Below are 13,908 nucleotides of genomic sequence, written 5' to 3'. Positions count from 1 at the left end.
CACCATCCATCTTGTGTTTCCATTCTATGGCTTGGTGTTAGGTTTTCTGTTACACCAAAAATCCACAGGCATTAGTAAACTTCCAAACCATTATCATTACCTTTTTGAGTGGTCCCAGTGTGGATCCCAGAGATCGATTCCCAATGAGGTGAGTGTGAAAATCCAACAGCCCCCCTCAAACGCAAATTGGGGAATTGAACCTGGGCCAAGGCTCTCATGCCATGTCGAGGTTTTCCGTTACACCAAAAACCCGCAGGCATTAGTAAACTTCCAAACCATTATCATTACCTTTTTGAGTGGTCGTAGAGTGGATTCCAGAGTGGCAGTTAGTCCACGTGATTGATTCCCAACGAGGTGAGTGAAAATCCAACACTTGGCACCATTTTGACAAGAGATCAAAAAATCCAATCAAGCTGCTGAATACTTGTCTCTTAGGCTGACTTCAATGGTTTCTCTTTCAACAAAGCTCTGATCTTATGTTGATTTTTCTACAAGATGCACAATAGACTGCTATTTTCTTCTAGATGATTACTTTCTTGTTCCTAATGATTTTCATAGAGTATTCTTATGTCACTGATATTATTGAGCAATTACACAAGAAAAATATCAACATAAATACAGCAGAAACAGTAAAGATCATAGAAAGACAACCATGCACAATAGAGACAATACTTTTACCCTGGGAAACCTAACCTTGGGAGAAAACCCAACAACTTTTCTTTAGGAGAAATTATTCTCCAGCAAGGTTTACAAATCAACAATTTGTCTAGAAATCTGTGCCAAAAATCCAAGTCAAATACCAGCCAAACCTGGTCAAAAACTTCAGCAAGTCAATGCTGTTTAAACCAGCCAAAAGTCAAATCTGCAGTCAAACTTTGGCCTGGTCAAACTCGGTCCTTCGGTCAACTAGGCACTGTGATCAATGGCCTGCGGTCAACTCAGACCTGTGGTCAACAGCTACAGTAAAACCTGCAGTCAACTCTTCCCTGTTCTGTGGTCAAACTCAGCCTCTTTTGTGGTCAACTCCAGTCAAATCACTCGGTCAAACAACTTATAAACTCGGTCTTCTTTCTCCACACATTCGGCCAAGAGAGAGATACAAGTAGAAAAGATAACCTCTGAAAACAGATCTCAGACTTGCTTTTCGTTGATGAGAGAATGAAACATCACATCATGATCATATATTTATACTTGTCGAATGGGGTTGAAATAACCCAAGGGACACACCCCTTCATGAGCTGGGCCAACTTGATGCTCCAAAAATCAAATTTTGTTTTAATTTTTCATAATTTTTCTAGGCCGAGTCCCGAATTAGGTATGTGGAAATACCTCCAGATGCTACACAAAATAATCAACATTCTTCTCATAACGTGGTAGTAATATGCCTAGACTCTAGAGCAATGTTAGGCTCTTGAAATTTTGACAAAACTTTTAGGCTGGGTTTGTTTACCTAATTGTCAATATCACCTTGTGATTATTTGAGGGTCTATACAAATGCTATAATTGATCAATCACATGTGCTACCATTCGGTCCATGATGCTGCCAATATCCTGTTTTGCTGATAATATAAACTTAATGCTGTCCTGGATTATGTTGATCATGTATCGTATGTTGAGTCTGTGAGGACTTTGACTTGGAGATTCAGAGCCTTAAAAGCATATCCAGAAAGAGAACATTAAGCCTGTCATGTTCTTTGTATAAATGACAGGTCTTGGCAGATATTGTGAATGAATACAGGCAGCAGCTGGAATCTACAGCTTTTCGACTACCATCTTATTTCTTTTTGTGCTGAAGCAAGAGTAGGACCTTCTTTACCATTAATAATATACAAAATTTACAAAAATCGACTCTGAAAAGTGGCGAAGGAGATCAGCTTCCCAAAGGAACCAAAAATCCACTCTGAAAAGTGGCCAAGGCACAAAAAACTTACCTTTCAACCCATCAAAGCTAAACAGGAAAAAGCCAAAAATGAACCAAAGTAGTGGACAGACCAGAGCGAAAGAAAAAAGGGCCCCACCGGCCATCCAAGACCTGGAGAGAACCGAGCCCCACAGAGACCATATAACCAATAGGGGCCCACGCTAAACCCGCCGAAAAACAAATCTTACATCAGAATCTGCAGTGAAGAACCGTTGGGCCCTATCCGACGGCTCCAAACAAAATCGCAAAGGAGAGAAGCACGCCGCTTAACTGGCCTCGCCTCCAACCTGCTCGACCTATCACCGCCGTTGAATTGTAAAATTGGATCCGACGGTCAAGGGACATATCGCACCCACCAAGAATGCCGGACATTAGCGTGCGATGGGGCCCCACCAAACCGCTCGTTCGACCCCGAGCATTGATTTCCCTCGCTCCATTGGACGGCTGAGCTGAAAATCGCGCACCCGAAGTTGTCGCCCTTTAGGGAGTGGGGAGAGTGGTTTTTGGATCAAGCCCTCCACCACGTGTCCTGCTCTCTATGGCATCGCTGCCAAAAAATGAAAACCACTTTTGACATAAGAGCGGTGCGATTGCTACGAAACCGCTCCCTGGGCGGTATTGACCTTAGCCAATGAAAAAATTGGGTGATCCGGAAGTTTAGATGCTACTTTCTTCGGTCAGGAAAACTCTGTCGCCAGTTGCGGAGAATATTCCTGATCGTGGTCGACAACGCCGCCAACTTTGTCTTACCTCCCATTGTGTACCTTTCAGTCCAACCTTGTGAAGCCCTCTGACCGCTGTCCAAAACTAGTTGGATTCAATCTTTTGCTTCTATACTCTTCTTTGTCCTCCTCCGCCTAGTTATGACAGAGTTTTTTCAGATCGCTCTACGCCATTGTGCTCCACCTCCTTAAAATTGTGCTGTCCTTGCAACTGACACCTTGATTGGAAAGAATGTCCGCCAATTTGTTGGCCTTTCTCCTCACATGAATAAATCTGAGAGTACAAAGTTCCTGTAGATGTACTTGAATCTTGTGTAGAACCTGAGTTAACCTCCAGTGTTTTGTGACCTTTTCGGCCCTGTTCCATTACTGATTCTCTTGGCTGCATTTATGACTAACTCTGAATCCGCTTCTATTATGACATTTTGACAATTGTTTTGTATCAAAAATTCTAAGCATTGTTCCAAGGCCATTAGTTCTGCCATGTTGTTAGTGGCTTTTCCTAAGTGTCCATGGAAGAGGGAGATTATGCTACCTGTATCATCCCTTAGAACTCCCCCAAAGCCAGCCACCCTCGGGTTGCCTTTGGAAGCTCCATCAATGTTGTACTTTAAAAAACCTTCAGGGGGAGGATGCCAAAATTCCTCCACCTTATCTCTCATGCTTGCTTTCCTATCTAGACCTTGAGGAATAAGCCCCTGCATGTCTAACAGCTGGAGGATTCTTAACTCTTCTACTGAGGGAAGATTTTTGGGGAGATTCCTAACCGTGGTGCCAACTGTCTCCTTAAGTTGTTTTACGATCAACTTCACCAGGCTAAGTGAGTCAATCTTTACCTCTTTGAATATTCTTTTGTTCCTTTCTTTCCACACATTCCAAATAATGAAGCTCGGCAAGAGATCCCAGGCTGTATTGAGAACTTCATTATTAGAAAAATTATTCCTCCAATTGTTAAGAGTGTTAGCAATACTTTCTTTTAAAAAATCCCATATCCTGTCGGTGAAGATACAACTGTTGAGAAGATGCTCGATAGTCTCCTCATGGGTCTCACAGAGATGACATCTGGAGGGTCCCAGCATGCCCCTTTTTTTAAGGTTGTCCTAGGTTAAAATTTTCCTGTGGTGAACTAACCACATGAAGAGTTTGATTTTCATCCAACCTTTGTGTCTCCAAAGCTTCTGCCAAGTTTTATTTGGAGCTTGGGGTTCTTGATCAAGGAGAAAACCTTTAGCTTCCTTAATATTAAAATTGCCCTCTTTGTTGTTACCCCATCTCAGTTGGTCCTGCCCTTTCGTTACTAAAATTATTCTCTGATCCAACATTCTCTTAAGGGACTCTGCTTTACTATTGAGGGTCCTATCCTCTCTGCCCTCTATTTTTTTCCAAATTCTCCATTTTCCAACATTATGTGGATTCTCCCAAAAGTCTTTCACCTTTACTAAACCTTGATTGTCAGTCTCATGCTTGAGGCCTAAAAATTCTTCCTTCAGTAGATTAGGTTCTTGTTGCCATTTGTCCTCCCAGAAAAGTGCCAGATCTCCCTCTCTGATTTCCCAGAAACTATTTTTTTGAACCACTTCTCTATTCTCCCAGGCCTTGTTCCATATGGGGGAGCCTTTCACTGTTCCAGTCATACGTATGATTTCAGAAGCCGGCCAGGCATTGGCATATTTTTCCTTCCAGATGCTTGCCCATTGAGCTTTAGGATCCTTAACCCACCTCCACCAAAGTTTGGCTCCAAGAGCCTTGTTGAGAATCTCAGGATTGTCCAAACCCAGGCCTCCTTGGTTCTTGGGTTTGCAGATCTTTTCCCATGAGACTAAAGCCCATTTTTTCCTTGTTTCCTCTTTGCCCCAAAGAAAATCTCGTTGAATATTCCAAAATTGCTGTAAGACTCCTATTGGAGCTGGGAGGGCTGATAGCATAAAGATTGGGATCGCTTGGAGAACTGCTTTAGTAAGAACCAATCTACCAGCTAAATTTAAAGATCTATTTGTCCATTTCCTGACTTTGTCTTGCATTTTAGTTACTAGAGGATCCCATATACTCTTGTGTCGGGGTTTAGCTGTAAGAGGAACTCCCAAATACTTAGAGGGAAGGGATTCTCTTTGAAAGCCTAAAATTCTAGAGACATTTCTCTGGATGGCAATATGAGTGTTAAAGAAAAAGACTTTTGATTTGGAAAGGTTTACTTCCATACCTGTAGCCTTCGCGAAGTCATTCAAAATTTGTTTGTAAGCAAGTGCTTCTTTAACTGTGGGAATTCCCTGTAACATGGTATCATCTACAAACTGTTGATGAGTCAGAACTTGCCCATTCTCCGAAAGTTGGAGTGCTTGAATTTTTCCCATTACTCTTGCATGCTTGATGGATTGCCCCAGCCCTTCCATCATGAGGCTGAAGAGAAAAGGAGAAAGCGGATCTCCCTGTCTAAGACCCCTGGAAGGGAGAAAAAGTTTAGAAGGAGAGCCATTCACTAAAATTGAAAAGCTAGAAGTCACAAGGGCCATGACCCATGTGACCCAATTATGATCGAAACCAAACGCTGTGAGCACTTTTTTGATGTATATCCAATTTACTTTGTCATATGCTTTGGCTATGTCCAATTGTATGATCATGCCCGCTCTCTTGTTGCAAGTTAACGAGTGAACCACCTCGTGAGCTTGAATTATGTTGTCTAGAATTTGTCTTCCTTCTACGTACCCTGTTTGTTCCCCGGAGATGAGCGTGGGCAGTAGGGGTTTGAGTCTGTTAGCCACAACCTTGGAAATTATCTTGTAGACAACATTGCATAAGGCGATGGGCCTGTATCTCTTTGGTGTTTGAGCATTATCCTGTTTTGGAATAAGGGCAATAAAGGAGGTATTGAGAGCTTTCAAAATGGTCTTGTTCCGCCTAGAGTCTTCGACAATCTCGACAATATCCCTTTTAACAATATTCCAGCAGGCTTTGAAGAAATCCACATTAAATCCATCCGGACCTGGTGCCTTGCCATTTTGCATTTCCTTGAGGATCTCACTAATCTCCTGTTCAGTCACAGGTCTGTTGAGATTGCCATTATCCTCTCTGGATACCAGTTTAAGTATATGTTTAATTAAGTTCTTAATGAAAGGTTCTCTTCTTGAAAAGTTTTCCTTGGCAATGTCCCGAAAATGCTTTACTAACACTGCATCTATCTCCTCATGGGATTGAAGAATTTGGCCATTCTCGTCCTTGATCGAAGAAATTCTGTTGTGAGTTCTGTTCGCAAATCTGTGGAAAAATTTATTATTTCGTTCTCCTTCTTTGAGCCATAGAACCTGGGATTCTTGTTTCCAAAAAATTTCTTCTTGTTTACACAACATTTCCCATTCTTGGTGATATTTCTCTGCTTGATCATTTTTGTCTGTATCAAAGCCATTCTTGATCAAAGCTTGGTTGAGCTCTAGGATTTTGTTTTCCACAATTTTTTTACTTGTGAAAATATTGCCAAATTCCTTCTGGTTCCATTCCTTTAGCTTCTGCTTGATGTGTTTTAATCTCTTATGTAGTAGGAACATGGATGATCCCTGAATCTACAGGTCTTCAGCCCACCATTTTCCAATGTTGCTGATGAAATCCGGGTGTGAAAGCCAAATATTTTCAAACCTAAACGGTTTGTTTCTTGGGGTGCCAATGCCCTTGATCTCCATTTGAATCGGCCAGTGATCTGAGCCTCCAAAAGGAAGAATATATGCTATTATTTCCTTGTCTAGAAGCATGAGCTCTTCAGAGATCATGAATCTGTCTAGCTTGGAAGCTACCTGGGAATCCCCTCCTCTTTTATTGTTCCAAGTGCAAAGACCATTATTTGTCTCAATGTCTACCAGCTTCATGTTTTCTGAAAAACATTGGAAAGCTGAGGAATCTTTGTTTAGTGCTCTTGTGCCCCCTTTTTTCTCCGAGAGAGATCTAATCATGTTGAAATCTCCTCCTATAACCCACGGTAGCCCTGCAAATCTGTTTCGAAGGTCCACTAAGGACTCAATAAACTTGATTTTGTCATCTAACCTTTGAGGGCCATAAACATTTGTTACAAGATAAGTGTCCCTGTCTCCTACTGGCTGTATAACAACTGATAAATAATTCCTTGATGCCTCCACATCAATAATACCTATTTTTTGGGGATTCCAAAGGATGAGGATACCCCCTGCTGTATTTTTTGCTTTGACTTCTATAAACTCATATCTGCTGAGCCACTTACTATGGATTTGTCTTATCTTTTGAATAGAACATTTCGTTTCTTGGACAAAAATTATATCCGGGCTACCTGTTTCATTCTATTATTCAACATTCTCTGTTTTCTTTTGCTTCCTAGACCTCTGATGTTCCAAGTTGTAAACTTCATAATTACTGATTGGTAAAGGAGTAACTGGTTAGGTCTTTCATCTTACCTGAGTCTATCATGAGCTTTCCACATTCCATTAATAGCTCGTTCTGCTTTTTTCTGCCCCCTTTTTTCCCCGGGTTTCTTGGAGCCAATTCTGGAGTTGATTTTACCGCTTTCATTCCCTGCTTGCCCTGTCTTTCAATGTTGTTATCTTCTCCCAAGCCCTTTGTCTGAGTTTCCCATAAGAATAACTGCTTTATTCGATTGCATTCCTCTTGTGGTAGAGATTCTACTCCACCTGTTGTTCCCTTACTCAAAAACCCTTCTAGATCTAGGTTTTCTTTGTCGAGAATCTCTTGTAACTCATTGTCTTCCATTTCCATCTCACTCTGGGTCATTTCCTCATCCATATCCATCTCTGATTCACTCATCATGATTCCTTTCTGTTTTTCCTTTACCTGTTCCTAATCTTGTTCTTCTTCCTTTTCGTGCTTATCATCTCCATCCTTCATAACTTGATTTTCAATTGCTGCATCTTCCTCCTCTTCAAGAACATGGCACTGATTTGGCCTCACTTTTTGGTCTCCACTTTGGTGATGTTTTGGCCTTTTTTGCCGTTTTTACCTTTGTGAGCTACTTTGTGAAAGCCATTTGTTTCTTTCATTGTGTTAGGTTTGCTTTTGTTCTCTGCCTTACTGAGATGACAGTCTCTAAGAAGGTGCCCGTGTTCATGACATTTTCTACATCTAAATGGAATAAGCTCGTAGTCAACCATCTGCACCCATTCCTCATCATAAACCTCCAATATGACCTCGTCCAGAAGTGCTCTAGATAGGTCCATCTCTACACAAATCCTAGCAAAGGAGGTATATTTTCCCCTTCTTGTGGCTTCAGAAGTTTTGACAGACCTCCCTAATTTATTTCCTATGGCTGTTAGTGATTCTATTTGCCAATAATCCAGAGGTAGCGAATAGAGTCTTACCTAAACCGGGACTGAGGTGGAGGTTTCCCGCTCCGGCATGAAGTTCATCATCCACGGCCGCATGTAGAGCCCTGCTGCTGCATAGAAGTAGGGCCCACCTTCAAACACTCTGTTTTTGTCCTCGATGTTCACAAACACCACAGTGAAAAACCCCTTGGATCCTAGATGAAGATCAATGCTTCCTTTAGGCTTCTAGTGGTATCTGATCCATGTTTGTAAAGCCTTTTTGGTGGGTCATAGTCCCATGAATTTGCATATGATTGCATAAGTCTGCATGTGCTCCCTGTGGGCTTGTAGCTCAGGGTTATTTAAGATTACTCTGGGAGTGACTTCAGCTTTGGGCTTGCACGGTCCCTGTTGTTTCCTGTCTTTTGTTCCCTGTTTTTTGTCATTTTCCTCTTTGTCCTTTGTGCCATCCTTCTCCTTCTTCTTGTTACTTTCTGTTTCCTCTTCCTGATTTTTTCCTTCTTCCATCGTGTTACCTCTGCCTGAATTTGGAGGTGTCTTGCTCTTGTTAACCACTACCTCACTGTAGGAGGGAGTGGAGCTCCCTCCTCTGCACCCGTCCATGGAGAAAATCCCGCGCAGAAACCCTCAACCCTGGTTTTCCGCTCTTCTGCTCTCTTCCTGCCTTCACACCTCTCCGGAACTCGTTTCCCATAAAAAACAATACCCAACTACCATCTTATTTCATCTGCAACAGTCTTTAGTTGATTAGTTATCATAGACATATTTCCTTGATAAATGCTTCCTCTGTAAACTGTTTACATGTGCTTGTAATTTTCCAAAGCTTGAAATAGAAACAGGTGTTCTGTTTTAGTTTTATTTTACATGTGATATCCTCCTGCTGGGAGAACTTAATATGTAATTTGTTCCTTAGTGTCAACAATGTTGACAGTTAGATATTTGTTTCATTAGATATCAGCTCATCTTGGAATCTCTTGTTTGAGTCTTGCAATGATGTTACTTCTTGAAATATGATGGTTGAATTTTGGGAGCATGGTGTAACACATGGACACTGACCAGGCTGCAGCATACTACTACCATGGATTGATCCTAGACGAGGGCAATGGAGAGGACAATCATGCTAATGCAGTGGCATGCCTTCAGGCGGCAGATCAGTTTTTAAAAGAAAGTAAAAAGGCTTGCATAGATTTCTGCCAGGCCGCTCCGACAACAAGGTAGCTATTTAACTCTTTTATCACCTGTCAAATTTACATGATATTACAATTCAATGGATTTAACAGACATGAATAGCTCTTATGATGAATCTTAATAACCTCTAGCTTCTAATTAATATACAGTGCTATCAGATCAGTAGCGTGGAAAGGATCAATGGTTTTACTCTCTTCCCTGCAATGCCAGTGAAAAATTAATTAGTATTTCTCTTGTGTCGAAGTAGATGCCATATTCTTTATTACAGCAATGCAAAGTGGCACTCATTTATTTACTTGTTTCATACAGGGCACCTCCTCTATGGGGTGCGATGAAATATTTATCCGAGAAAATTCCAAAGGATGCTTCAAGTAAGGCACGCACCAACAAGGATGCTTACAGTCGTGAAAAGTGAGTACCATGAAATTTCCAAACAGTTTTGTTTCTAGATATGTCATTAAGAATTTGCACATTCTATCATTCCAATGCCCTCATTCATGGCAGAAAGTCAGCTGGTTCATCCATGATTTAATACATCCAGTCTTGGCACATTCAATGATAAGTTTGATGAAGTTATTTTTATGATGATAAATGCAAATGCAAGTATTATGGGATAAAAGTGTGGGTTGTTACTGTACTCAACCACAACCTGCTTTGATTTTCTTGAAGGGTAAAAAATTAAAGGCTTGGAAAATGAGACAACTCAGGTGATTGTGAGGTACCAGAAGTCTAAATTCTAACTGCTACTGGAATCTATTAACCCTTAGTAGTCTCAGTTTTCAAGCTTTTAACCCTTTGGGTAAGTCAAAGTGGGTTGCGGTTAAGTGCAAGATACATCCTACACTTTTCTAACAGCAGCAAGTTTAACTATAGTGCTTGCCTTTTGGGATTTTTCTATAATTTTTTGGCCGTTTTGTTGAACAGAAAAAAACGATGGTCAGCAATAGTATATAGATTCATTAATAAGAACCCAATATTTGTTTTCATAGAAGCAGAAGCTTTGAATTTTTTGGCAAATGCTAGTGTTATGGGAGAAAAGTGTCGGCTATACCCTGCACTCAGCCACAACCTGCTTCGATTTTCCGAGTCTAAAGAATAAAAGGCTTGAAAAATAAGACAATCAGGTGATTGTGAGATACCAGGAACCTAAATTCAAACTGCTACTGGGAACAACTAACCTTTAGTGGTTTCAATTTTCAAGTCTTTTACCCTTTTGAGCAAGTCAAAGTGGGTTGCGGTTAAGTGCAAGCTTAACTATAGTGCTTGCCTTATGGGTTTTTTCTATAATTTTCATGGCTGTTTTGGTGAACAGAAAAAGCCATGTTCGGATATAGTATATAGATTCATTAATAGTGATGAACCATTTAGTTGTATAGAAGCAGGAACGTTGAATTTTCTGGCCCATGTGGTCACAGATCTGATCATTGATTCTCTCTTTCTGGTGGAGTACAATCTTAATGAACTGCAGGCTTTTCTTCTGCTTGCAGTTTTTCTTTCTAATAGAGTCTGTTATAGCAAGTCTTGGAAACAAATGTTGCTAGAAAGACAGATGAAATGATCTACTTCAGCTGTTTAGTAAAATCATGCTTCTAGATATAGTCCTAGTGTGTTGCTTGTAGGTTCTTAAATTGATACAGTTATATTCTTATTTAGGAGATTTGATGTGATATATATTTATATTTGAAATCTTGCAGGGTTCCAGAGACTCTGCCCAAGTTACCAGACTTTGCAGTAGCTTTGAAACCTGATGAGTATAAATTACCTCCGGTCGATCTTAGTTGGAATGAAGAAGCTAACACAGAATCATTTACAATTTCACGTTCAGAAGAGAATAAAAGAGACAGCAAACTCAACTCATTTCAGCCTGATCAATTGGAAAATGAAAGAAGACCACTAGTAGTTGTAAAATAAACATTAATAATGGCATGGGGTATTTTTGCAGGCCTCTTTAGTTTGTATCCTTCAACAATGCAACTATCTGCTACTGCAGGGAAGAAGTGTAAACTACTTTGTAAAGTGAGATGTACACGAAGCAGCATAAAGCAAAGTACTTTTTGGTTTGGTTGCAATTGTTCATTGTCAGATGAGAAAATAGGAGACATGTCCATGCTTTGGTTCCCACTAGTTCAATGCTTATTGTTGTAGTTCAAAATCAGTGTGGATACTTATACTCTGCTTTGCAGTTGGTCATAGTGTATATTGGTTACCATGCAAAGGTATTGGGTTACGGATTCCTGTTAAGAGTTGGCATTATCACAATGGCATCCTGCCAAATTGGCATGGATGGTACTATTCTACTTTGCAGAGCTGGGTTTCTGCCTCAACATTAAGGCAATTTTCCTGGCAATTATTTTCATTGATTTTGTGGGTTGTAATTGAAGGTAATTCTGTATTCTGGGCTTTCTTGCATCCATTATACTCTTTCTTTTTATTGTAGTAAAGGAATAGAAACCTGGGACTCACTCTGTCAATTTCATTAGTTTCAATTTTATGTAAGGGTTGAAAATCAAATCCTCAAGCAATACTTCAATTGAGGTTCCTTGAATTTACCAAACTAAAGACATTCAGTGAGATTATTAAAAGAGAATGGATTTATAATCTGTTGTAATCTTTTTGTTTTGTTTTTGTTTTCATAATTGAAATATAAATTTCTATTGAAAATCTGATTGCTACCAAAGGGGTATTGGTTCACAAGTGAGGTGGATAGAATTCCTAAGCCTTCCACCAGGGTTGTATTTTTTCAATGATCTACCCCATCCATATAGCATGAGTTTCAAGGAAATGAGGGTCAGTGCAAGTGCTTGATGATTGATGGTGGAATAGTTACCCTTCGAACCTGTCACCTAAAGTCAAAGGAGTGAAGTCCTCAATGCATGTTTCTTGAAGGCGAAGCATTTCTAGAAAAAAAATCATCACAGGTTTTAAATCATGGATACTTAACCCTAGACAAGAGGAACAATACAAAAATGGGCCATTACAATGTGTAAACAAACAAGAATTAACATAGATACTGAAACCATATACAAAGAGATGACTAAAATGAATCCCTTGTATGGAGTATTATTAGTACATAGAAATGCGTGAGATAGAGTATACCTTATGGTTCCTTAAAGGGAGGACTAAAGTAAATCCCATACATGGAATGTTACTAGTGAATAGAAGTGCATGAGATAGTTAGGGCATACCCTACGGTTCCTTGGAGGCATGACTATAATGAATCCCTTACATGGAATTAGTACTACCACATGGAAGACCATGAGGTAGCTGGTCATACCTTAAGCTGCCTTGGAGAGCTAATGACTCCCTTACATGGAATAGTACTAGCACATGGAAGTGCATGAGGTAGCTGGGCATACTTTAAGCTGCTTTGGAGAGCTGTTTTTTTCCAATTGTAGATTGTAACTTATGTTAGAATTGTTAACAAGGGATATGATATGCTCTAATTGATAACAATTACAAATGCATCAAATAACTACCTTATTTGAATATATGTAAGTTCTTGACTTATTAGGATTGTTGAGACCATTTGAGTGAATGATAAATTGACTTGAATGCATAACTAAGATTAGTTCACCCTTATGAAAGGGCCGTTACAATGATCAAACAAACAAGAATTAAAGTACATTCTTAGCCATATACAAAGGATGCCTAAAATGAATCCTTTGTACGGAAAGTTACTAGCACATAGAACTGCATGAGAATACCAGGGCATGCCTTATGGTTCTTTAGGGAGGGCTAATTTGAATCCCTTACACGTTACTAACAAGGCCACATAGGTAGCGTTCCCTGCGGCTTAGTTTAATTATTGAAATTTGAAAGGTATGAATTAACTTCCACATTTGAACACGGGCTACAAACGCTATAGATAGCCTATTATTGAAATTTGAAGGGTATGAACTAACTCACACATTTGGACACGGGTTACAGATGCTATAGATAGCTTTCTTTGCAACTTGGTTTAATTATTGAACTTTGAAAGGCCACAATTGAACAAGGGCTACAGACTCCATAGGTGGTATATATAGTTGATTCACTTTATAGAATATATGCTAACAAAGTTTAGCCAGTACAACTATATTTGTCTAATTTAACTAATAAATGAAATGGTCATTTTATGACACCTTTTCCCATGTATTTTGTCAAAAATATTGAAGACAAATTTAGCAATTACAATTTTAAGATATTTCATATGTAAAATAAAAATTGAAGATATTTAAAATATGACAATTTTTCCCTTTTAATTTAATTAATTAAATAAATGTCCTATAAAATGAGATATAGGTTTCTTAAGCATGTGGTATTGAAAAAGTAGTTAAGCCATTTCTTCCTTTTTAATTAAATTGGTTAATTAAAAAAACATATATCATATGAACATGAGTTAAGGATTTTGGAGCATAGCAAGCCATCCTATTGTACCAAAGCCTATTTATAGGTTATGAATCTTCATGTCAAGTGGGGATTAATCTACATCATTAAATATCTCATTATATATATATATATATTAGTCATTTTTAGAATCAGAAATAATAGTACTAAATAAGTTATATTTTAGATAAGTTATTTTTATTTTTATTTAAATTGGGCAATGTTAGATATATTATAAGATAAGTATTTTGATGTGTATATGTATTTTTGAGCCATTTAATTTATATGGTTACTCTAATTTTAATAATAATCAAAGATAAAATGTTATGGTTAATGTTAATGAAGCCTCTCACCTGAAAAGTGGAACCCTTAAGTATCCTTCTCCCCAATTTCTTAATTATTTTTTAGAATGAAA

The 13,908-nt window shown here is 39.1% G+C and overlaps 1 protein-coding gene and 1 long non-coding RNA gene across 2 annotated transcripts in view; both read left to right on the top strand.

Annotated features, from left to right (window-relative positions):
- LOC149186687 (uncharacterized) overlaps positions 1-9,158 on the top strand; it is a 105,259-nt gene extending 96,101 nt beyond the window's left edge. The window contains exon 11 of the mRNA XM_089411086.1: positions 9,000-9,158. Coding sequence (XP_089267212.1) covers positions 9,000-9,158 — 159 coding nt within the window. The remainder of the gene's footprint in view (positions 1-8,999) is intronic.
- On the top strand, positions 9,051-11,520 carry LOC149186686 (uncharacterized). Its single transcript, XR_016255708.1, has 4 exons — positions 9,051-9,154; positions 9,278-9,311; positions 9,438-9,539; positions 10,823-11,520. It is a non-coding gene; the product is annotated as an uncharacterized LOC149186686 (long non-coding RNA).
- Positions 11,521-13,908: the final 2,388 nt, after the last annotated feature.

The sequence above is a fragment of the Pinus tabuliformis genome, chromosome 3_1, assembly GCF_031772625.1.
Source record: "Pinus tabuliformis cultivar Carrire ecotype Pingquan chromosome 3_1, CPIR1, whole genome shotgun sequence".
Lineage (NCBI taxonomy): Eukaryota > Viridiplantae > Streptophyta > Pinopsida > Pinales > Pinaceae > Pinus > Pinus tabuliformis.
This window is presented reverse-complemented; position numbering and strand designations above follow the sequence as displayed.